This window comes from Gouania willdenowi, chromosome 13, assembly GCF_900634775.1.
Source record: "Gouania willdenowi chromosome 13, fGouWil2.1, whole genome shotgun sequence".
Lineage (NCBI taxonomy): Eukaryota > Metazoa > Chordata > Actinopteri > Blenniiformes > Gobiesocidae > Gouania > Gouania willdenowi.
In genome coordinates this window covers 3,040,117-3,065,391 of record NC_041056.1, presented here as the reverse complement: position 1 = coordinate 3,065,391, position 25,275 = coordinate 3,040,117, and the positions used below count along the sequence as shown (strand labels likewise).

General features: G+C 42.6%; 3 protein-coding genes and 3 non-coding genes across 7 annotated transcripts; 3 read left to right on the top strand and 3 right to left on the bottom strand.

Annotated features, from left to right (window-relative positions):
- The first annotated feature begins 1,566 nt into the window (after positions 1-1,566).
- Positions 1,567-7,049, top strand: masp1 (MBL associated serine protease 1). 2 transcript variants are annotated; one of them, XM_028464408.1, is made up of 13 exons: positions 1,567-1,656; positions 2,596-2,815; positions 2,927-3,104; positions 3,529-3,660; positions 3,749-3,945; positions 4,214-4,361; positions 4,425-4,543; positions 4,611-4,689; positions 5,137-5,268; positions 5,349-5,423; positions 5,507-5,754; positions 5,844-6,032; positions 6,177-7,048. In XM_028464408.1, the coding sequence occupies exons 1-13, from the start codon at positions 1,637-1,639 to the stop codon at positions 6,618-6,620; spliced, it is 2,181 nt and encodes a 726-aa protein (XP_028320209.1). In that variant the 5' UTR covers positions 1,567-1,636; the 3' UTR covers positions 6,621-7,048. The 2 variants fall into 2 exon arrangements, with proteins under 2 accessions (XP_028320209.1, XP_028320211.1); XM_028464410.1 differs by lacking the exon at positions 1,567-1,656 and adding an exon at positions 1,772-1,853 and having other exon boundaries at positions 6,177-7,049.
- On the bottom strand, positions 6,912-14,636 carry LOC114474254 (coagulation factor X). The gene is made up of 10 exons (XM_028464417.1): positions 14,559-14,636; positions 14,195-14,364; positions 14,099-14,123; positions 13,905-14,018; positions 13,709-13,843; positions 8,865-9,145; positions 8,658-8,772; positions 7,673-7,869; positions 7,472-7,597; positions 6,912-7,338 (listed from the first exon to the last, which is right to left on the bottom strand). The coding sequence occupies exons 1-10, from the start codon at positions 14,620-14,622 to the stop codon at positions 7,066-7,068; spliced, it is 1,500 nt and encodes a 499-aa protein (XP_028320218.1). The 5' UTR covers positions 14,623-14,636; the 3' UTR covers positions 6,912-7,065.
- A 1,045-nt stretch (positions 14,637-15,681) lies between these two features.
- Positions 15,682-15,753, top strand: trnag-ucc (transfer RNA glycine (anticodon UCC)). Its single transcript has one exon. It is a non-coding gene; the product is annotated as a tRNA-Gly (tRNA).
- Positions 15,754-17,831: 2,078 nt separating this feature from the next.
- trnav-aac (transfer RNA valine (anticodon AAC)) lies at positions 17,832-17,904 on the bottom strand. Its single transcript has one exon. It is a non-coding gene; the product is annotated as a tRNA-Val (tRNA).
- Positions 17,905-18,050: 146 nt separating this feature from the next.
- Positions 18,051-18,123, bottom strand: trnav-cac (transfer RNA valine (anticodon CAC)). The gene has a single exon. It is a non-coding gene; the product is annotated as a tRNA-Val (tRNA).
- A 496-nt stretch (positions 18,124-18,619) lies between these two features.
- Positions 18,620-24,736, top strand: abcf3 (ATP-binding cassette, sub-family F (GCN20), member 3). Its single transcript, XM_028464407.1, has 21 exons — positions 18,620-18,764; positions 19,594-19,741; positions 19,837-19,910; positions 19,980-20,035; positions 20,148-20,245; positions 20,312-20,434; positions 20,504-20,770; positions 20,854-20,934; positions 21,003-21,062; positions 21,123-21,179; positions 21,279-21,301; positions 21,398-21,453; positions 21,552-21,752; positions 22,114-22,190; positions 22,285-22,329; positions 22,405-22,537; positions 22,747-22,835; positions 23,603-23,694; positions 23,787-23,919; positions 24,303-24,390; positions 24,462-24,736. The coding sequence occupies exons 1-21, from the start codon at positions 18,641-18,643 to the stop codon at positions 24,618-24,620; spliced, it is 2,184 nt and encodes a 727-aa protein (XP_028320208.1). The 5' UTR covers positions 18,620-18,640; the 3' UTR covers positions 24,621-24,736.
- Positions 24,737-25,275: the final 539 nt, after the last annotated feature.

Sequence of the window (25,275 nt, the reverse complement as noted above, 5' to 3'; positions counted from 1 at the left end):
TAATTCAATTCTAAAAATGTAATTGATCAAAGTGACGTAGGGGGAGACCGGGACTTGTTTTCTTTCATTACATGGTCACGTGTCATGTCCTGTCAGGGAAGAGAAGAGCACATTGTGAAGAGAGATGAACAACAATTAACCATTTTTGCACAACCCAAAGAAAAAATAACAACTTTATATATTTCAAAATTAGCTTCTTTCAGATAATAATCCTAACGGTGACACGTGTGGATTTGCAAGAGGAGAGATAAAGGCCTCCTGGCATACCTCAGTCGCACTGTTTTAAGCTAACTTTAAGCTAGAGCTAGCGTTAGCACACATGGCAGTTATGAGGCAACATGTCTCAGTCATTTTGGAGTTAATTGTCACATGTGACGAGTAATGAACCAATGCTTTTTGTTTTGTTTTTGTAATAAGCCTTTTCACACTCTCGCTCTGGTTCAGTTTTCCCATTGGGTCAAAGGTCAAAAGGGATAAAGTCGCCATGGCTGACGGTGTAGGAAGCGAGTCTGACAGAGATTTTGATTATTTTTGCCGTTGGAATGTTGATTCCGTAAAATATTTTTTGCGCAAACGTGGCATCAGTCTCCAAGATACAAAGACCAAGTTAGCTGCTAAAGCTAATGCTGCACACGAGCTGATTGCCTGACGTTTCAACAGTGACCCAGGTTATGTGTCCCGCACACTTATTTATAGGAGAGGCGGGGCCAACAGTTAAAGTGATGACGCAGGTGTTTCAAGAGCTTATACCGTTCAACCAATAGCAAAGTTGCGATAGCCTGCGTTCAACCCTTTGTGACCAGTATACCGGACATTTTACAGCTAAATACACAAAATTCAAATACTTTTACTAAAGTGTGAAGAGTGGGACTAGGATCAATCAACAGCACTAATTAATACCCAAATACACATATACAGTATTCAGCAGAAAAAGTTGGTTTGGGGTCTACTTACTCTTTAAGAAAGATTAAAACAAGCATTTGAGGCTGAGAGCCATAGCCTGTGTACCAGCAGTTACTAAGGACTTTAATCCAGTGCATGTTGCATAATATTTTGTGTTAAAGTTTGTTCAATGGCTATGGTCTATTACTTTTTCAATCTAAATATGATAAACATTTTCTGTGCCTGACTTCAATGTTCACTTTCAAGTAAAGTTTAAAAAAAAAAAAGAACAAAAAAATAATTTTGTTCTTGTTTTAACACTTGCAAAATTCAGTGACGTCTTACCCCATATAGTGAGACAACTAACCCGATTGTGGGGCAACAACCCCCAGGGTAGATTGGAACCAATGACTCTCTGATTACAGCCTGTGGCCTGAATATTTGTAAAAAAAAATAAAGTAGCTTCTCGTATTTGTATACATATATTATATTTGTATTAGTATTTTTTTATGTATTTTTCTACTGTAATGTGTGCACTTGTCTTTAATCGTAACCCTAACGCTCTTTGTAATTGTCTTTCTTCTTTTCATTTGTAATGTTTTATCAATAAAGTATTTCTGATTCTGATCAGTAAAAGTGTTTTTATATTTAAAAACTAATAATTACAGATGTCTGTGATGATGATGATGAGTGTGAGGAGGAAGATGATGATGAAGCGTCTTTAGAATGCAGTGACGTCATACCTGCCGTGCACATGAAGCGGAGCGTCATGAGGTAAGAAACTTGTGTCCCATAAACTTTAACTATAGCAACAACTACATTTGTCTGTAACTATAGCAACAACATTTCTGTATCTACTGACAATAAAGAACTGTCTATATACATCGACCGACATCTGAGGTTACCGACCGAACACTGTCGGTAACGGAGCTGCAGAATAACGGACGGAGGAGTCGGTGGTGGCCGATAATGTACTGGTTTAACGAGTTAATGTGGTTAAACTAGCTCTGGTTAGATATGCTCTAGAAGAGGTTTGAAAGGGTTAACAACACTGGTTAGAGTGACTGACCGCTGTGTCAGTGACACACACACACACACACACACACAGTATTACCTCAAACCGTTTCACATTCAGCGCTGCACAGTTCAGATTATTATATATATAATTAATCTTCTGTAAACTGCACATCATCTTTTCAGGGTGAAACACTCGTTTAAAGGTGCTGACTGTAAAGTTGCACGTGCTAAAATAAATAGAAACTTTTTCCAACATTTAGCAACAAACCACGTTTTTTCTTTTGTTTTTTGTTACTTTTGACCAGATTTACAGCAATATTGGTGAAATTTGTAATATTTACATTTCTCGTAAAAATATAGGCCTAATTACAATGTTAAATGGAAATGTCACGGGTGAGCTTTTATTTTGGTACTTCCGGTGAATTTGCATATTTGCTAAATATTTCGTTTCACCCATGACATTTAGATTTAATATATAATATAATAAAGCTGCTCTTTGAAGGAGAACATACAAACTCTCCTGCTGTGTGAGAATTGATGAATAAAATCATCCTCCCTGAGCCTGGTCATACGTGTTAGTTTATCTTCATCACATAGTTTGACATCACAGTAGTAACTATAGTAACCAGTAACTATAGTAACCAGTGATGAGTGTCAGTGTATAATCCAGTGTCAGATGCTGGTGTTAAATTACAGGTTCATCGTGGTTTCTCTGATGGTCCGACTCGCTCTCGCTGGCCTCACGTCTCTGACCAACATGTACGGCAGCCTGGAGTCTCCAAACTTCCCAAAGCCCTACCCCCAAGAGGCGGAGCTTCAGTGGAACGTCAGCGTTCCTCGAGGTTTCCAGATCTGCCTGTTCTTCAGCCACCTGGACCTGGAGCTGTCCCACCTGTGCCAGTACGACTACCTGAAGGTCAGAGACCGCTAACCTGATAACCTGATAACTAGCCAAACAAAGTTAACTCATCTGAAACCAGTCATGAACCAGTGATCTGTTAGTGACCAGTTGGTTACTGTTGAACAGGTGGAGGCAGAAGGGGCGGAGCTTGCGCTGCTGTGTGGGCGGAGTCATAGGGATGAGGAGGCGGAGCCTGCTCAGAGCTTCATCACCTCACCGTCCAATCAGATGATGATCACTTTTAAATCAGACTTCTCTGATGAAGAACGATTCACTGGATTCAGAGCTCATTACAGCGCCATTGGTATATTTTAATATATATCAATATTTATATTATTATTATTGCTAGCGGTGATTATTGATCTATTACTATTTTATATATATATATATATTACAGCACTATGAATGATAATTGATTTAATTTAATACATATAATTTTTTATTTTATATATGTAATATAAATAATTAATATTATTAATTATAATTACTATGAAGATGATGATTGATTTGTTACTTGAATATATATATTTATTTATATTAGAGCACTATTGATGATTATTTATTTATTACTATTATTTCTAATTATTTATGCTATTATTATTATTATTATTATTACAGTGCTATCATGATTATTTATTTTTTACTTTAATATATATCATTACTATTATTATTATTATTGTGATGATTACATACGGTGTGTGTGTGTGTTGGATGCGTTGGATGCTCAGACATAGATGAGTGCAGTAAGGCGTTGGAGGAGGAGTCACTCTGTGATCATTTCTGTCATAACTTCATTGGAGGATATTATTGTTCCTGTCGCCATGGTTACCAACTCCACACAGACAACAGAACCTGCTCAGGTTAGTGTGGAGGTAAGCCTCGCCCACCTCGGATACCCGCCCATTCACTGGCCTGTGTGTGTGTGTGTGTGTGTGTGTGTGTGTGTAGTGCAGTGCAGTGGGCTTGTGTTCACAGAACGTCGTGGGATCCTGACCTCTCCAGATTTCCCATCTCCGTATCCAAAGAGCTCCGACTGTTCTTACATCATCAGGGTGGAGCCAGGATTTAGGCTCCGCCTCCAGTTCAACACAACGTTTGACGTAGAAGATCATCCTGACATCCAGTGTCCCTACGACTATGTCACAGTAAACACACACATATATATTTTTTTTTTACCAGATTTACAGCAATAAATTTGTGAAATTTACTTTTCTCATAAAAAAATTAAATGTCAAAGTTAAATCCAAATGTTAAATCTAAATGTCACGGGTAAGCTTTTATTTTGGTACTTCCGGTGAATTTACATATTAGCAAAATTTTTAGTTTCACCCGTGACATTTAGATTTAACATTTGACATTTAGATTTAACACACATACACACATACAGAGACACACCTATGTGTGTGTGTCCAGGTCCATAGCAGGGAACAGGTCTGGGGTCCGTTCTGTGGTTCTGAGTCTCCAGGTCTGATCAGAACCAACAGCAGCTTCATCACCATCGACTTCCACAGCGACAACTCAGGAGAAAACAGAGGGTGGAGGATGGACTACACAACTACAGGTACACAACTACTACACAACCACAAGTACACAACAGATACACACTCTGCTTTTATTTTGACAGGTAGTCAATGTCCTCAGCCTGAGGCTCCGCCCCATGCCGTGTTGAATCCTGTCCAATCAGAATACTTCTTCAAAGATCACCTGGTGTTCACCTGTGAACTAGGATATCACCTTTACCAAGTGAGTTCATTGTCCCCATGAGGTACACAATCGTCCTCATGACTGTGTGTGTGTGTGTGTGTGTCAGGATGGGGACTCTGTGGACCAGTACCAGCTGGAGTGTTTGGCTGATGGATCGTGGAGTGGTCGACCTCCTCAGTGTAGAGGTAACCCCTCTCATACTGGTGCTGAACTAGTTTGTTTCTGATTCTGGTCTTTTTTTGGTTTGGGTGGAATTCTGGTTGGGTCCAGTTTAATCTGTGCTAATTCTGGCCTGGTTTAAATGTGGTTTGGTGATGTTTAGGTTTCTTGTTTTAAGTCTTTGGGTTCAAATGAGGTCCAATTTGGGTCCAGGTTAGGTCCAGCTTAGGTCCAGTTTAGGTCCACATTATGTCCAGGTTAGGTCCAGCGTAGACCTTCTTTGGGTCTGGTTGGATGAGGTCTGAGTGTGGTTACTTTCCAGTTTGGACCTGGTTAGGCACTAGTTTGGACCTGATGGGATATCGTTTTTTTCTCGTGTGGGTTGGGTTTAGGTCTGGTTTGGTCCTGGTTTAGGTTTGTTTGGGTCTGATTGGTTGTGATTGGTGCTAAATGGTGATTGGTCGGTGTGACAGTGGTAGACTGCGGCCCCCCGGAAGACGTGGAGCTGGCGGTCATGGTCTTTGGTTCGATGGACAACAGCACAGCATTTGGATCCACGTTGAGATACATCTGCACTGATGGGAATGCAACCAATCAGAAGAACTGTGAGACCCCCACTGTAGCCATGTGACCATTTGGACCAATCAGCATGCTGCTCACACCATCACCCAATCTTTGTCTTTAGTTTCCTTCAGCTGTGAGTCCAGCGGAAAGTGGGTCAATTTAGAGGGACGTAAGGAGACGCCCACCTGTCCAACAGGTACCTGTCTGTCCCTCATCTGCCTGTCCCTCAAATGTCTGTAACTCACTTGTCTGTCCCTCACCTGTTTGTCTGACTCCCAGCCTGTGGGCATCCGTCCCGCCCTCTCCCGGTCCAGGTGAAGCGTATCGTAGGTGGCCGTGGTGCACAGCCGGGTCTGTTCCCCTGGCAGGTTCTGCTCAGTGTGGAGGACTTGTCCCGTGTCCCTGAGGACCGTTGGTTTGGGTCTGGAGCCCTGCTGTCCCCATCCTGGGTCTTAACAGCCGCTCATGTCCTCCGAACTCGTAGGAGAGACTCCAGCGTCGTCCCTGTGGCTCCGGATCACGTCAAGGTCAGAACCGATCTTCTGGTTCTGTCCTTCAAACCCAGGTCTGTCCTGGTCCCTGATGTCTGTCCTCTGTCCCTGTCTCTGACCTGCAGGTCTTCCTCGGCCTTCATGACACCCGACACAAACTGCAGGCCACCAACCGCTCCGTGCAGCAGGTCTTCCTCCACCCAGACTTCCAGCCCCACAACTACGACAACGACATCGCCCTCCTGCGACTGACGGAGCGCGTCCTCTTCAACCAGAACATACGGCCCGTCTGCCTGCCCCCTCCTCACACACAGGTGACCACACCAATATGGTAACCACACCCACACGGTTACCACACACACAATGACCTGTGAACAGGTTTTGGAGCCGGGTAATCAGCATCATTGGTCCATGAGGCAGATGTAGTTCTTATTTACCGCTGACCTCTGTGTCTTCAGGGCGCCCCTCCCAACCCTCCACCCCACTCGCTGGGTGTCGTTGCCGGTTGGGGGATTTCCAACGCTAATGGCTCCTCCCCTGACCCCATGTCTATGACCTCCGACCTGGGGGTGACCTCTGACCTGCTGCAGTATGTGAAGCTGCCCGTCGTCCCTCAGGCCGAGTGCACAGCGAGTTACGCCTCGCGCTCCATCAGCTACAACGTCACCGACAACATGTTCTGTGCCGGTTTCCTGCAGGGGGGGCGGGACACCTGCCTGGGCGACAGCGGGGGGGCGTTTGTGGTGCAGGATGGAGACACCCGGAGGTGGGCGGTGCTTGGCCTGGTGTCGTGGGGGGGGCCGGAGGAGTGCGGGAGTCAGAGGGTCTACGGGGTCTACACACGGGTCAGCAAGTACGTAGACTGGATCAACGCACACCTCAATGACACCACCTGGTGGTGAGGGATGCAACTGCAACACAGTCTGATCATTAAGAACAATGTAGATCATGTGACCTCTGTCAGACCAATCAGACTGCTATTTTACAATGTCTATCACCGTGTAAATGTATGGTGCTACGATATAAACAATGTTATTATTAAGTTATTGTACGATGTTTATTGTCATGTTATTGTCAATTATTTATCATCACGTATTTTGTACGATATTTATCGTCATGTTATTGTATGATATTCATCATCATATTATACAATATTTCTTCATTGTTGTGTTATTGTACGATATTATCATCATGTTATTTTACGATATTTATCGCCATGTTATGGTACAATGTAAATGTTATGAATAAAAACCTTCGGACTTCGGAAAGGTTCAGATGTACGAGGACTTTTATTGGTCACATCAGTCTGTCGTTCTGAACCAGCAGGAAGTTCCGGATTCCGTCCTCTCAGCGTTCGGTTCTGTTCAGACCCGGTGCGTCTGTCCCTGTCCCGTTGAGGTCTGTTCGGCCCATGGTCTCTCTGATCCAGGACAGGAAGTTTCCCAGCCGGGTGTAAACGCCGTACTTTCCTTTGGCAGCGCACTTTTCTCCCCAGCTGACCACGCCCGTCAGGAACCAGGTTCCTTTGTAGTTCACCACAAACGGACCCCCGCTGTCCCCGCTGCAGGAGTCCTTACTCACGTCCAGGTAACCAGCACAGAACATGTTGTCTGTGATCACCTATGGGACAGACAAACAGGTTACCCAGTGATTAGAATAAGCTCTGCTGCAGCGCCCCCTGCTATTTGTGGTGAACAATATGCCTTTGATTACATTGTAAACAACAAAAAGATGTAATTTGCGGCACCCTCACCTGGCGGGTGGAGGCGCTACAGTCCTTGTAGCTGACCACAGGGAGAACCACCTTCCTCAGGAAGCGTGAGGACCGACCCAGATGGTAAGTGGCCCCCCACCCAGTCACCACACCATGGTTCTGCTCCTGGACACGCACACACATAGACACCCACATCAGCAGTGACACACACACACACCTGGGCAGTGGGCAGGGCCTCACCCGGAGCAGGTATGTGGACAGGTGAGCATCAGGCAGGCAGGCGGGAGTGGCCGTGGGTCCTCTGAGGATGGGCCGGGTCAGGAGGACCAGAGCCACGTCGCTGTCGAAGGTGAACGAGTGAAAGTGAGGATGGACGAACACCTGTTGGATGTTTATACGCTGCTCACCGTCGTCAGGACGACGTTTATCAAGATCACCTGAAGAAGAAAGTAGGAGCACAGGTGGCCTTAGCCCCGCCCACTCACACACAGCCAATGAGTGCTCACTATCTGACAGCCATAGCCCTGCCCACTCACACACAGCCAATGAGGGCTGACTAGTTAGCAGCAGATCATTCTAAAACATACCGTGATGTAATAAACTGGTTTATACTGGTTTATATTGGTTTACACTGGTTAATACTGGTTATATTTATCTCTGCTTTTTCACATTGGAAGTAGTCTGTGCCAGTGTGATTGACAGATTAAATACAATACTGTGTGGTCACTTATTTGTAAGTCTTCAATACTTGGTTGGTCAATTTTTAAACCAAAACAAAAGACCAAATCTGAAGTATGACCTTTAGTGTGTGTTGGACCTGACACATGTTGCACAAAGTGGAAAGAGTCCATAAGAGATATCATCTCAGCTGCCATAGGACAAGAGGAGTTATCAACATGCAGATTAAAATCACCAAGGATTATAACACTCTGCAGTTTAACAATAGATGACATAAACTCAGAGAATTCATCAAGAAACAAACAAGCAGCACCAGGAGGTCGGTAGATTAAAACACAATAAAAAGAGTGTTCATTTCCAACCTTACACGTCTGGAGCTCGAAGGAGATGTACGTGTATGGTGGTTCATACTGATTTATACGGGTTTTATAGGTTAATACTGGTTTACACTGGTTATATGGGTTAACACTGGTTTATACTGGTTTGTACTTGTTTATACTGTTTTTATGGGTTTCTATGGAATAAATATATTAAAGCTCAAACTCACCTACAGTCACATGATCTGCTTCTTCCTGGAAGCAGTGAGCAGCAGAAACCACCCAGAGGTCTGAGACCAGAGCTCCTCCACAGAACCCGAAGCCATCCGACCTACGGATCAGAACCTGCACGTGCATGTATGCACGCACGCACGCACACACACACACAGACACACTCAGATGTTATCTTTGATTAACTTTAAGTCATGTGACCTCACCTGCCATGGGCTGCCTCCTCGCCTCTCTAAATTTCCTCCCACAATCCTCGGCTCTAGCTCCGCCTCCGCGGTTATGTTCTTCCCCTCCATTTCCATGGTTACGTTCTTCTCCTCCATCTGCATGGTGACATTCTTCCCCTCTGTCTCCATGGTGACATTCTTCCCCTCTGTCTCCATGGTGACATTCTTCTCCTCCGTCTCCATGGTGATGTCCTCAGGGCCCCACAGAGAGCGGCCGCTTAGCCACGGCGCCTCCTGCTGACGGCCACAGGGAAAAGCAGCTGCACATATAGATGTGATATGAGGTGTTTGTGTGGGTCATTTATAATTGTAATATGTAATTTATTACAATTATGATGTAATTAAAATTAAGTATACTAGTACAGTACCCGTCGGAAGTATGTATTCATGTGGGAGCATAAGGGGTATTTTTGCGGGTGCAATTTTCCTGGTTTAATTCTATGGGACATGTGCATGACTTCATCATCACTTTTATATTTTTTTGTATGGTGTATTTTTCTGTAACATATGTTTATTGGAGTCATGTGTATTTGTGTATCTTCCTGTTGTCTTTTTGTGCATAAATATTTGCTGTTTTTTATTTTAATTTTTTTGTCATGCATTTTTTTTGGAGTCGTGTATTTTTTTGTATATTTATTGTTTTTGTTGCTATTGTAGTGTGATTCAGGAGTAATTTTGTGCATTTTTAGTATAAATATTTAGTTTTGTGTATTTTGAGCCATTTTCATATTTTTGTTGTATTTTTCTGTAAATGTATGTTTTTTTAAGTCTAGTACAGTGCCTGTCGGAAGTATGTATTCATATAGTGGGAGCTTTAGAAGAGTTGTCAATTATGGACATAATAATAACATACTCTGTAGCATTATAAAGGGGTATATTTGCATGTGCAAAGTAAAATAGCGTGTGCAATTTCCCTGGTTTAATTCTATTGTTTAGTGTATTTTGAGTCATTTTCATGTTTTTCTTGTCGTTTGGTGTATTTTCCTGTAATATATGTTTTTTGGAGTCATTTTGTGTGTTTTTGGAGCCTTTTTGTATATTTTTCTGCATTTCTGTTATCGTTTGGTGTACTTCCTGTATAAATATTGTTTAGTTTTTTTTTTTTGTATAATTATTTTTTGTTGCCTTAAGTAGTGTGATTCTGGAGTCATTTTGTATTTTTTTTAGTGTAGTTTTTTGCATTTCTGTTGTCTTTTGTGTAATTTTTGTATAAATATTTAGTTTTGTGTATTTTGAGTCATTTTCATATTTTTGTTGTATTTTTCTGTAAATGTATGTTTTTTTAAGTCTAGTACAGTGCCTGTCGCAAGTATGTATTCATATAGTGGGAGCTTTAGAAGAGTTGTCAATTATGGACATAATAATAACATACTCTGTAGCATTATAAAGGGGTATATTTGCATGTGCAAAGTAAAATAGCGTGTGCAATTTCCCTGGTTTAATTCTATTGTTTAGTGTATTTTGAGTCATTTTCATGTTTTTCTTGTCGTTTGGTGTATTTTCCTGTAATATATGTTTTTTGGAGTCATTTTGTGTGTTTTTGGAGCCTTTTTGTATATTTTTCTGCATTTCTGTTATCGTTTGGTGTACTTCCTGTATAAATATTGTTTAGTTTTCTTTTTTTGTATAATTATTTTTTGTTGCCTTAAGTAGTGTGATTCTGGAGTCATTTTGTATTTTTTTTAGTGTAGTTTTTTGCATTTCTGTTGTCTTTTGTGTAATTTTTGTATAAATATTTAGTTTTGTGTATTTTGAGTCATTTTCATATTTTTGTTGTATTTTTCTGTAAATGTATGTTTTTTTAAGTCTAGTACAGTGCCTGTCGCAAGTATGTATTCATATAGTGGGAGCTTTAGAAGAGTTGTCAATTATGGACATAATAATAACATACTGTGTAGCATTATAAAGGGGTATATTTGCATGTGCAAAGTAAAATAGCGTGTGCAATTTCCCTGGTTTAATTCTATTGTTTAGTGTATTTTGAGTCATTTTCATGTTTTTCTTGTCGTTTGGTGTATTTTCCTGTAATATATGTTTTTTGGAGTCATTTTGTGTGTTTTTGGAGCCTTTTTGTATATTTTTCTGCATTTCTGTTATCGTTTGGTGTACTTCCTGTATAAATATTGTTTAGTTTTTTTTTTTGTATAATTATTTTTTGTTGCCTTAAGTAGTGTGATTCTGGAGTCATTTTGTATTTTTTTTAGTGTAGTTTTTTGCATTTCTGTTGTCTTTTGTGTAATTTTTGTATAAATATTTAGTTTTGTGTATTTTGAGTCATTTTCATTTTCATATTTTTTGTTGTCGTTTAGAGTGTGTGTGCCTGCCTAACTTTCACTAAACTTATCTATTTTCAGTAGTTAGGTGTGGTGGCAGGTGTGTCGTGAGTGAAGCTGCAGTGATCATCAGGCGTGCTTCACTATGTAGCACCGTTTACTGATCTGACTCACACTGCAGTCACTACCACCCAATGGACGGGTGTCGTGACACAGACTGTAACCGGACTAAATGGTGGTCTGTTAGACACGTAGGCGGTGATCGATAGTGAAGCGCACCTGATCGATGTGTGTGTGTAAAAAAGAGAGACCCGAAAGTACCACAAAAAAATAAACGTTTTGCAACACCAAAGTCGCAAATCTCTCTCAACGGCTCTGTGTGAGTTCACCATGTACACCCCGATGTAGTGCACGCACGCGCATCAGCCGTGTGTGTGTTTGTTTACATTGCAGCTGCTAGCATCTTTCTTAGCACATAGAAGAATATGAGAAGAAACACTCACCGTTGCGCAGAACAAACAATAATCATAGAGGACCCATCCGCTCACAAAAACGTTACATTCCTCTGTCTGAAGAAGCAGAATGTTTGCGATAAGGTAACGACCATCAGCACAGGCACCGCCCACACTCATGGAAGTGAAGTCTGTGACCCGAGTAAGTAAGTTTGGAATCCAGGGAGTAATATTAAATAACCATGAAATATAAACTTAAATGACTTTTAGCGGTACAAAAACGTTTTTAATATCGACCTTTTTTTTTTTTTTTTTTTAAACCCAAACAACTGCGACACAGTGACGTCATGAACCCGGAACCGGAAGTGGCGCGCTCTTACCGAGGGAGCCGTAATTATAAAATTAATGTTTTGACCGTTTTGCGTCACCAAATTACTCCAAAATAACAGATACACACACTCGGGGTATTTGGAACGTGGATGAATAGCAGTTGATTCACAGTTCATCTGTTTCGCCTTCAAAATGGATGCCGGAAGTCGTCTCTCAAGACATGGTGCGCTAGCGCCCCCTCACACCCTGAGGTCAAAAGTTGAATAGGTATCATTTCGGGGCCGTCCAGAAGTGAAATAAAATTAAAATAAACATTTTGAAATAACCAAATTACTCCAAAATGACAGATACACACACTCAGGGTATTTGGACACCGTCGACCAAGTTTCTGGTCGAACTGGCACCGCGTCGGGGAGATATTTGCTCCACACACACACACACCCACACACACACACACACAGACCTCCCTTGAATTATAGTATAGATGTTTTATAAAAACTGTCATTTACAATTTAATTAAACACAGAACTAGTGAACCATGTTATAATTCTATGTCTGACACATACGTAATTAACAATTATTGAAATACTATATATATTTAGCTCTGTAATATAGGCTAGTACACATCTGCAGCTTGCTGAGAGAGAAAGAGAGAGAGTTAGAACTACAAATTAACTTTCTTCTGTTGTTTCTTGATTTTTATTTTGAAAGAGGCCAATATGTCCTTTACTTCACTAATCAATCAAACTTTATTTGTATAGCGCCAATTCATAACACGTGTTATCATAAGACACTTCACAGAGAGTTATCTCATTAATGTTATGTGAGGTGGAATTGCTAGCTAAAACGTCCAACCCTTCTTCTTTACCCGGGCTCGGGACTCTGAGAGAACCTATGACATCATCATAAGCAAAGGAACTTGCTTTTTTCAAGAGAACCTGTGACATCATCACCAAATTTCTTAACATTGAGCTGTTCTGCAAAGCTGCATTTATGAAATAATTTATTAATGGTATGATTGCAGTCCAAACAAATCCGACGTTGCACACCCTTGAACCAAGCAGCAGCCATGTTGAAAGTCTCAGCTCTGTCGGTCCCTGAACCGCAGAGATATTTGAGCCACACACAGACAGATTCCTTGCTTTTATAGATAGATGACAGTTAATCGTAACTGAGTTGTTATTGAACATGGATAATTGAAGACATAATTGTAATTACCTACGTCAAGCGCAGATGCGTATTTGGATGAAAGTTTTAGGAAAATTGATAAATAGGACAAGGAACAGGTGATTAAATTTGGGTGATGTTCTGGCTACCAAAAGAAAAAATATATACCTGTATACAGTATATATCCCATTCCATTCCCAGGCGCACTGTGGAACTTATTGTTGATGATGTCATAAGGTCTCTCAGAGTCAACAGCTCAATGTTGACAGGTAGTCATGGTAACCCAGCTCAATGTTGCAGGTAATCATGGTAATCCTGAGCGTGTTTAGCTCCGGTCACGGCTGAGGAGCTTTAGCTGCTTGGTGGAGGTCTGCACTCTCTGAGTGCTTTTCTAGTTTATAAATGTAATTGACCCTGACCCTGGTGTGGAGTAACGTGTGTCGTCGTTAATGAGTTGGATGAATGACCTTTGACCTGTGCCACCTGTGACTGAACTGAACAGGACCGTAAATAACCAGATCACCTGTGCCTGTCGTACACACTCAGCCCAGTAGGGGGCGTGGTAGCATGAGAGCAGAAAACAGGAAGTAGCCTGTCCTACCGTCCACGGCGCAGCTCCGCCCATCCATCTCCAGTCTGAATCCTTCTGCACAGCCACACTGGACCCCAGCGCCCCCTTGCAGGTCTCTGCAGTACTGAGCACAGCCTCCGTTCCTGTAGTGACACGCCCACACCTCTGCACACACACCTGAGTCAGCCCCGCCCCATGCCCCGCCCTCAGAGGTCACTGAGCGTACCTAAGTCGCAGGTGCTGCCGTAGTACTGTGGAGCACACAGACAAAGGAAGTGACCTCGCTCCAGCGTACAGACGCCACCGTTCAGACACGGGTTGGACTGGCACGGGTTCAGGTCTGATCAGAACACATAGAACCACATAGAGAACCACATGAAGGTCCAGTGGGTCCAGAACCACAGACTTGGGACTACTCACTGATGTATCTGAACCAGAACTCCAGCTGTGGGACAGAGGACACAGTCAGACCCTGAGGACCACAATACGACCTGTTTGACACACACGGGTCAGTACCGTCTTTTCCTGAGTGATGAAGATTTCTGCTGCTTCCTCCTGAGAGCAACGCTCCTCCATACACTCCCTCTCCAGGTCCCCACCAAGAACCTCCTCCAGGAAGGAGTTAGCACGGCGCCTCCTGGAAGACGAGGACAGCATCTGCCGCGCAGACGGACCGTCCAGGAACACTGGGAGAGGACAGACAGAGGACAGACAGACACGTTGAGGACAGATAGCGTTGGTCCTCTGGTAGTGATCTTATCCTGTGTTTGAGAGGTTGTTGGTTTGAGTTCAGTTGCTTCAGTTTTAAATCCAGTCCATTTAGTGAAGACCCGTATGTCATCAAAGTGGATGGTGTCCAGTGTGGGTTCTGAGTTCTTACCTGAGGCCTGGACCATCAGGCTGAGGCCCAGGACGGAACACACTTGTACAGAGAACCATAGCATGTCTGTGACCTGCTGATGGTTAACTACGAGTCAATATTGACTCACGTCACAGAAGGACACCCACTGTGTGTGGCTTTAAACACTCAGTGGGTTCTTTAATAAGTCTTGAAATAATTTAGTGCTAAAGAGGACTGTAGGAATATTAGGATGAATTTAAAGAAACATATTCTACATTTCTTTCTACATATTTGTATAAAATGTACATTTGCTCTTCATCGACGTGTATTTATGTTAACAGTTTAACGTTTGTTTCTAATCAAATTAGCCAATTAAAAGTAGTCTCATGCATTTTGTTAGACATAGATCCACTAATAAGGACAATTCAAAGATTCTAGGGCCAAATTTCTAAAATCAATGGAGGATCCTTTTAATTCAGGTGTCAAACTCATTTTAGTTCAGGCACCAAATCGTAGTTTGATCGCAGATGGTCACAGATTTTAGTTCAGTAAAAGTAATTTCAACAATAACTTCCCCAAGTTTGCACTACGACATATAAATGATAAATACAGCATGTATACAATATTCAATCAGTAACTGACAGATATCAGTCCCTGGAGGATTTTCTCTTTTAAATTTCGAAGCAACAATAGGCAGTGGTGCCACAAGTGGAAGATCTGTGACAGCAAGTTAAAGAAACAATATATTAGTATTAGATTATCAGTAAGAATAATGTGATTTATATTTTAACTGTGGCTTTGTCTTATTCCATTCAAGCAACATCTTCATATGTACTATAATAAACCAATTACTTGTCTGACTGGACACCCCCAAAGTGGCTTCAGGGAGATGGACCTCAGCTCGGTGTCCAAAAAGTTTACTGCATCTGTACTGTAAGGACTTACCATTGAGAATGAATGGGAAAAGTTAAGAGTTAGTATTAACTATACACGGCCCTCAATTGCAGTACCTTTTAATCATCGATTATAGGCGGTTATCCATATAGTTCCTGTCACTACGTATTCGTTTATTAAACCAACTAGAAACTCTTGGATGTTTGTTTGACGCATAAGTCAGTAATGTATTACATCATCAGGAAACACTACCACCATAACACTCATGGCGTTGGTGGTATAGTGGTGAGCATAGCTGCCTTCCAAGCAGTTGACCCGGGTTCGATTCCCGGCCAACGCAGTGTTTTTAATCAATTACAGTCGACTTAGACATCCTTTTATAATTTTCTTTCTGTGTGGCTGTTTTCTAGTAATGCATACACTAACTCACCTGAACTAAAATGAATTTGACACCCGTGCACTATAGGTTGAAAGGTTTTTAATAATAAAACACAGGGCCTACGGCGTCCCTCAGGTGTCTGCTGGCCCACCCAGATTTATGTGTGTGAATACCAGGTTAGCATCAGTATGGTGGGCGGTAAGGGTGTGCGATATGACGATATTAGATCGTTAAGGATTACAACATGACGACCATTCCCCAAAGTACAGAGATTGTAGAACCGTCTGTAGTTTTAACCCTTGCGGTGCCGTGTCTGTCATATATCTGTCGTCCATACAGAGAACATCCAGGTTTTTTTGTCTGCCAAATCACACCATTTGCTAGTCAACATGTCAGCATTACAGATTATTAAGCGCTTAAACAGGGCAGAAGTACACTCCACTCCCCCTCCCCCCCAGTGTACGGACACCCAGCGTTAGCTGTGCTGCTTCCTCCGTGTTAGCGGCTGTCTGTCAGAGGTTCAGTGCAGATGTCTGTCTGTCTGTTAAACTCCTTCAGTTCTGAGTGTTGAAGCGCTGAAATATGCTTGAGAAAACGCTTCATGTGTTTCTCTTCTCTAATGCTCTGCGGCTGATAAAATCGTGATTTCACAAAGAAAAAATCGTGATATGATATTTTTCCCATATCGCCCACCCCTAGTGGGTGGTAATGCTCCTTTCTTTGGCTGCCAACCGCCATAAAACAACACAGAAGAAAAAAAAGTATCAGTATGCAATATGCTCTGTTTATTTTCTCATTGGCTAATATTAGGCTATATGCTCCGTGTACAGGCTGAGGAATGAAGAGCTAAAGGATGTCAAAGTACAAAGCACTTAGAAATTGCATAAAAATATAGTTTTTTCTGTAATTATGGTTACAGGAGAATGCTTCAATGTAGATCTGGGCAATATATCAAGATTCAAGATACATCACAATTTTTATTTTGCCGATAATATTAATAATACTTATTATATGAAAGCACTTTTCAAGAAACTTAAAAACATTTTACATGTTAAAACAATAGAAAAATCAGTGATTAAAACAAAGAAATATAAATCAGAAAAAAAGAAAGAACATCTATCTATCCATCTATAAAGTAAGGATTCTGTGTTTGTGTGTGTGTTCCTCAAATATCTCGGCGAATCAGGGTCAGATTGACCTGAGACTTTCAACATGGCTGCTGCTTGGTTCAAAGGTGAGCAAAGTAGGATTTGTTTGTTTGTTTGAAAATTGTCCACCAGAACAGCTCAATGTTGACAAGTGGTCATGGTAACTCAGGATAAGTTGAAAGCTGCATACAATCTACAGGATTGGGACTGGTTTAATATCCTAAAAGAACATCCCGGTGGGTTTTCCCCATGGTGTGGGAAACTTGTGGGTGGAACCTGCGACAAATGCGGACGCAAGTTCACCCGTAGCGACGAACGCAAAGGGAAAGATCCACCAGAGACAACGAGACGGCAGGACGGACCAATCATTGTTATCCACGTCTAACGCTCCTCCCCCAATCACAGCATGGACCCTCCTCCTTGAGCTCATATTTAGTTAGCTCATTTATTCTGTGGAAACAGGAAGTGAAAGTAAAAGTTTAATGGATGACTAATCGTTGATCACGTTCATGTATTACTTTCTCGTGCTCAGGTAAACAACTTTAATGTCTTTTTAATTAAACATGTAAAGAACTGTCTGAGCCCTTTTCACGGTCAAACACCATGAAATGTGTGCCTGACTTTTATTTTGGTAGTCTACCTTTCAAAAGGAGACATTTATTCATAAATCAACGCATTTCTCATTTTCCTCATCTGACTTTTCTTCTCCTTATCATCTTGAAGGAAAGCTCTGTATTTAGGAGTCAGTGATGATTTGCCTTGTTTTAGACGGTGTTTGAGCTGAAATGTGTTTCTTTCATTTAAATGTTTTATTTTTTGAATCCACCTCCATAGAAATGTACTGCAGCAGTTTTAATACCCAAAAAACGAAATAATAGCAAACGTTACACATGTTTCCGCCCGGTTTCGAACCGGGGACCTTTCGCGTGTTAGGCGAACGTGATAACCACTACACTACGGAAACTTGTAACGATTAGCGCCATGGGTACGAATTGGTATGAGATAAGAAGGTATGTGGTGACCCTTAAAAGTTTAATATAATATTGAGAGGTAAATGTAGTGAAGGTGGAGAAAGCATCTAATGAAAAATGTTTCAAAAAGACAAAATTATGTTTCCGCCCGGTTTCGAACCGGGGACCTTTCGCGTGTGAGGCGAACGTGATAACCACTACACTACGGAAACTGACAACGAAGCCTGGTGATAATGTTAGACTAACTCTGGTCTAACTAAGTCTGGATAAAACTCGACGAATTATTACTGGTTAGCTGTAGCGGCTACATAACCATAGTTACAGGTTAGCTAGCAAGCTCCTCGTTAGTATAGTGGTCAGTATCCCAAACGCAGACATTTTGTTTTAATTGATTTAATTCATTTAAATTGGATAAACATTTACATTTATTTTCTGTTCTATGAGCTCTGGCAGCTTATCTCTGTTTATATAACATGTATTTCGTAGTGAGGTTTGAGAATGGAAACAGTAGCAGGAGGACAGGAAACAGGGACATAATTATATTTTGATATATACTGACATATTGATAAATACTGACACTGGTAAATTAACATCTAATGGTTTACTTTGTAATAAAACGCTCTGCTGACATAATGGAGAAGCTGAAGTCCAGAGGATGGCGGTAGTGCTAATGTCAGGAAACAAGCTGCCGAAAAAAACAGAGAAGAATAAGAATAAGCTCCTCCCACCATGCTGTCGCATGTTCACGCATGCGCGCCAGGGCTGGTTAGGGTAGGCATCATGGCGACCTACGTGGAGATCCTGAAGACTGAGTTTCCTGAGATCGACGTAGAACTCTTCGACTACATCACCGGTGAGTGAGCTCAGGACAGGCCGAGGCTTTGTAGAGGCCTGTGGAGGTCCACCGGGTTACCGGCTCTGACTGTGCCCTCAGTCCGAGAACATCCGCCTGACAGTCGGGCAGCTAACAGGCTAGGAGCCGGCTTATAGCAGCTCAACCAGGACCAGGACCAGTACCAGGGCTTACAGGTCTGACATGCTGAGCAGGTTCGGCAGAACTGACCAGTGAGCAGACCAGCTGACTGGGAACTGGATTAAAAGTTTTCCAGGATGCTGACCTCAGAACCTGGTCCACAATGGACCAGTGAATCAGAATCAGAGAAAAGTTTTATTTGCCAAGTACAGTTTAATAAACAATACAAGGAATTGATCTTGGTGGATGGTGTGAAGAGCAAAAAAGCAGAACAAACCAGAAACAACAATATAAATTGATATGAAGGATAAATATATATATATATATACACACACACACACACACACACACACACACACACACTGGGCTATGTTAATGAGGCTGGAGCAGAATGAAAGAAACTGTTATGGCTATGATGTGATACATTACTTTTAATCTGATTGGTCGGATTCGATTGTTGTCCAGTCATTTCATTTTTTGTAGTTTCACAATGTCTATTGATCATTTTAAAACAAAATATAATGATTTACTCTTTAACGGTTGGGTGCAGAAATGTAACTAATTAATTTACTTCTTTTAAAAATGTACTTAAGCACAAGTAAAATTACTGATTTAAAAATATACTCAAAAAAGTACAAGTACCCATAAAAGCAACTAAATTACAGTAACGTGAGTACTTGTAATCCATTACTTTCACTTCTGGTTCCAGGTGTGTTAGAATGCGGTCGGACAGACTTTGAGGACGGAGATGAGGTGTTTGAGGCGGTCGGTGGAGTTTTACAGGAAGTGTCAGAGGACCGTCAGAACGAAGAGGGAGTGAGGAACATCTGCATCCAGATGTTCAACACACTCAGAGTGTGAGTCTCTGTGTGTGTGTGTGTGTGTGTGTGCGTGTGCGTGTGCGTGTGCGTGCGTGCGTGCGTGCGTTCTAACTCCGTGTCCATGTTCTCAGGAGTCGTGATGGTTCTCAGAAGCAGGTCCTGTTAGACGCTCCAGTTCAACTCTCTCAGATCTCTGCAGACACTGGTACACACACACACACACACACACACACACAATTTAGTCAACTGTAAAACTAGTTGTGTGTATGTGTAGGTCCTCAGACTACAGATGTTGAAGGCATCTGGATGATGAAACGGAGTCAGAACTCAGTGAGTCCAAACTTTATTTATCAACATTTTACAGACAACACTGAAAACAACTGACCACCTGTCTGTATCTGTCTATATATCTATATATATGCCTGTCTCTGTCTGTCCTCAGACAGTCGATGCTAAGAAATTGGAGAAAGCTGAAGCTAAGCTAAAAGCTAAACATGAACGACGAAACGAGAAAGATTCTCAGAAGTCCTCCAATCCACTGTGAGTATGTCCTCATCACATGTTCTCATCACATGTCCTCATCATCACATGTCCTCATGTCCTCAGGGTGCTGGAGGAGGCGTCGGCCAGTCAGGCGAGCAGTAAGAAGGACAGCCGTGTCGACCAATCAGGGAAGAACCGCAGCTACGACATTCGTATCGAGAACTTTGACGTTTCCTTTGGGGAGAGGTGATGTCATCACAGGTCAGAGGACGTCATGTGACCGTGAGCAGCCAGCTGATTGGTTCATGTTCACAGGGTTCTACTGCAGGGGGCGGAGCTTTCTCTGGCATCGGGCCGCCGGTATGGTCTGATTGGTCGTAACGGTTTGGGGAAGACGACGCTGCTGAAAATGTTAGCGAGCCGTAGCCTGCGAGTACCCGCCCACATCTCAATCCTGCACGTGGAACAGGAAGTGGCTGGAGACGACACAGCGGCGCTGCAGAGTGTTCTGGAAAGCGACACCACGAGGGAGGGGCTACTGGACGAAGAACGCACGCTGAACGCTCGCATCGCCAACGGAACGTAAGACCCTACGAACATAGCCCCACCCCTCTGACTGTGTGCTTTATAGTTTTGCCTCCTCTGACCATGTGCTTTCCTCTCAGCGCTGAGGGCACTGAGAGCGTGCGGCTGTCAGAGATTTACGGGAAGCTGGAGGAGATCGAAGCAGACAAAGCTCCGGCTCGGTAACCATGACTACCCCCAAACAGTTAGCTTAGCTGTGCTTTGACTCATGTGTGTCTCCTCCAATCAGAGCCTCGGTCATCCTGGCAGGTCTGGGCTTTTCTCCCAGAATGCAACAGCAGCAGACGCGGTGAGTGCGTGTGCGCGTGCCAGTTAATCACAGACAGTCAGTAACTGTGTGTATGTTCAGGGAGTTCTCTGGAGGATGGAGGATGAGACTCGCTCTTGCCAGGGCCCTGTTTGCCAGGTGGGCGGAGCCTCAGATGACATAATTAATGTTATTAGAAATGTAATTATTATTAATTATATTTGTTATGAAATATTATAAATGTGTGTGTGTTTGCAGGCCAGACCTCCTGCTACTGGACGGTGAGTCTGAGGCTGTGGTTGCTATGATGATGCATACTTAGTGATGTGCTGCAGTGTGTTGTTGGTTTGACTCTAAACGTTGTTGTTGTTTTTCAGAGCCGACCAACATGTTGGATGTTCGAGCCATCCTGTGGTTGGAGGATTACCTTCAGGTGGGACTCCTGCTGTGAGCTGTGTTAGCTATTAGCTCTGTTAGCCATTAGCTGTGAGCTATGTGTGTTCTAACTCAAGCGTGTCCGTCCCTCCTCAGACGTGGCAGTCCACCATCTTGGTCGTTTCCCATGACAGGAACTTCCTGAACGCCGTGGTTACCGACATCGTCCACCTTCACTCCCAGAGGCTAGACGGTTACCGCGGCAACTATGAAAACTTTATCAAAACCAAAGAAGACAGATTGAAGAACCAGCAAAGAGAGTACGAAGCTCAGCTGCAGTACAGACAACACATCCAGGTACAGACCACCAGGGTTGGAGTCAATTATAATTGTAATTGCATAATAAAACATATATATACAATATATAAAAAATGTTGCCTTTGTAATTAGAATTTCAAGGGAAAAATAATAATTGTAACTTTAATTGTAATTGGAAAAAATGCCAGTCAATGTAATCATAATTGAGTTTTAGTTGAACATGGATAACTGAAGATGTAATTGTAATTTAAAAATGTAATTTACTCCACCGTACAGACGACACATCCAAGTACAGACACATTAAAAAAAACTCTGTTGGTGGGTTAAGAGTGAGGGCCATGGACAACTGTGATAATGTCTGTGTCTGTGTGTCTGTGTCTGTCTGTGTCTGTGTGTGTAGGTGTTCATCGACAGGTTCCGGTACAATGCTAACAGAGCTGCTCAGGTTCAGAGTAAACTCAAACTACTGGAAAAACTGTGAGTTTTGTGTGTGTGTGGGTTTCACATTGTGCGTGTGTGTGTGTGTAGGTTTCACATTTTGTGTGCGTGTGTGTGTGTGTCTTCTTCACAGACCGGAGTTAAAGCCAATCGAGAAGGAGACTGAGGTCACACTGAGGTGAAGCTCTGCCCCCTCCATACTCTGCCCTATGGTGTTGGCTCTTCTTCTTCACTCTCCTTGTGTCTGCTGCAGGTTTCCTGATAACTTTGAGAAGTTGTCTCCTCCCATCCTCCAGCTGGATGAGGTGGAGTTCTTCTACAGCCCAGATAGACCGCTCTTCAAAGGCCTCAACCTGTCCGCAGATCTCGAGTCTCGAATCTGCATCGTACGTACTGTATATATGTACGGAGGTCTGTTAGTGCCACAAAGTCAACCAGCACTTTCACATTTTCTCACAGACAACCAAGACCAGCATATGATCAGGGAACAACGACACTCAGAGCTTATGTGGCACTAATCAGCCTTCATACATTTCGGAAGTTAATTTAGAAACAACATGCAGGGATTAACATGTGTGTGCGTGTTTGTCCTCAGGTGGGAGAGAACGGAGCAGGAAAAACGACGGCTCTGAAGCTGCTGATGGGCGAGTTAACGCCGGTTAACGGAGTCCGACAGGCTCACAGGTGAGCTATGGACCAATCAGCACTAAGCACGTCCACCATGACGCACACTGACATACTATCTACTACAAACTCAATGAATATATACTGTCTCGTATATACTATAGTATGATTAGGATGATGAGCGTTTCCACTAAAGTATACTTCCACGTTTCCCAAGATGCATTTGGAACCTACAGCATTAAAAACCTGAAATACACTGAGGCTAAATATCTCTGTTGATTTTCAACCTTTACTTTGAAAGTTCTGAAAAAAAATTTAGTGAGAAAGTGACCAAGTAGAATATCGACATGTGCTCATTTGATTCATAAAACTCTCGTAGACGCATTTCACTCACACATTTTCAGAGACCCTCCATTGATCTACTGATTAAACTTCCTGTTAACTTCAAAATAAGAGCCCTATTTACAAAACTTAAAAATAAAAAAACTAATTGAAGACAAGAAGAGATGCTTTTATTTTGGAAAAGCGGAGTTTAATTTTTAGCTTGAAGCCAGTCCCAGGACCATTTTACATTCACCTCCCAATGCATCATGGGACAGTTGAGTGTAACTAGTGTGCTCACCGTGCATACTTAAAAAATGTCCCCATATAGTATACAACCTGGTATCTCTCACATACTCAAGCTTTTCATACTATCTAATATGGATGCACTACATACTCATTTAGACGTCACACTTAGTATGAGTAGTACGTTAGGATGACATCTTCAACACAGCCATAATGTATGTGTACCTGTGACATCATCACTGACCTCCACGTCTCCTTAGGAACCTAAAGATCGGATACTTCAGTCAGCATCACGTGGACCAGCTGGACCTGAACGTCTGCTCTGTGGAGCTGCTGCTCAACAGGTTCCCTGGTAACCACGGCAACCTCATCGTCAACTACAGATGCATCCTGTGGCTATAGTTGACTGTGTGTGTGTGTGTGTGTGTGTGTGTGTGTGTTTAGGTCGTACAGAAGAAGAGTACCGCCACCAGCTGGGTGGTTATGGTATAACGGGTGAACTGGCCACCCGGCCGGTGGCCAGCCTGTCGGGGGGGCAGAAGAGCCGTGTGGCCTTTGCACAGATGACCATGCCATGGTAACTATGACAACCACACATAAACCTCATCATGACTCACTGAATCCTGAAAGAACAAAAACAGACACGTTCACATTGTCATCAACATTACTTCATTAATGTCACATTCACTGAGGAATTCACCTTAAAAGCCTGTAAGACCAGTATAAATCATTAAACAGACTAGTAGAGTTGGTCGAGCTTCACTGCTGTTATGCTCAAACTGGTGTCTGTGTTAAGTGATGACCAGCTCACACTCAATCACCAGTTAACATGATCACCAACTGCTGTAAGACACCAGCAGATTTCCAGAGTGAGTCTCTGAGACCAGCTACTGCTAACTAGTTAGTACTGATGTCATCACAAACCGGTAACGATGACATGATGTCATTTCCTGTTTTTAGTCCAAACTTTTACGTCCTGGACGAGCCGACCAATCACCTGGACATGGAGACTATCGAGGCTCTGGCCAAGGCTCTCAGCAAGTTCAGAGTGAGTGTTAGTGAGTGTGACTGTGTGTGTGACTGTGTGAGCATCTCATGTGTATGTGATGTCACTTCCAGGGCGGAGTCATCCTGGTGTCCCATGACGAGCGTCTGATCAGGTTGGTGTGCAGGGAGCTGTGGGTGTGTGAGAACGGCAGCGTACGTAGGATCGACGGAGGCTTTGACGAATACCGCGACATCCTGCACGAGCAGTTCAGGAAGGAGGGCTACCTGTAGGCCCCACCCCCCATGGACACTTTCAGCCAATCAGCTCCTCTGAACTGTGTGCGAGCAACTGATTGGACATTTTAACAGGAGGTCATTGATGAATAAAGTCATGATATCAGAGAAAAGCTTGGTTTATTTCATCCTGCAGTACAACCTGCCTCATGCTAACGTTAGCCTTTAGCTCCATTAGTTTTGTTAGCCTTTAGCTATTAGCTCAGTTTTTTTCTGTTAGCCTTTAGCTCTGTTAGCTTTTGGAGCTATTAGCTGTTAGCTCCTGCAAGTAGCGCTGCTGAGCACAGAGACTCTTCTTCTCCTGTTCACAGATCCGTTTCTCCGATCCACGTTCAGGACCAGGATCTATGAGGATCCATCTGGTGAGTGTCTATGGGAGTGGTTTAAAATATGCTAAACCTGGTTTACATTAACCTGATCTATAAAACTCTGCTGCTATATTCTGATCAGTGATTCCCTTAATCCCAGTTTGAGGGATTAAGGGAACCACTTAAGGCTGTAATTATCGTTATCGATTTGTTAAAATGGCCAGGCCCAGGCAGCTTTAGGCAATTCTAAGTGACTGATAATGTTAAAAACATTAGATTATCATGAAAAGGTTTCATTTCAGAAAGGCAAACCCATCTATAAAAAAGACTCATGACAGTGTGAA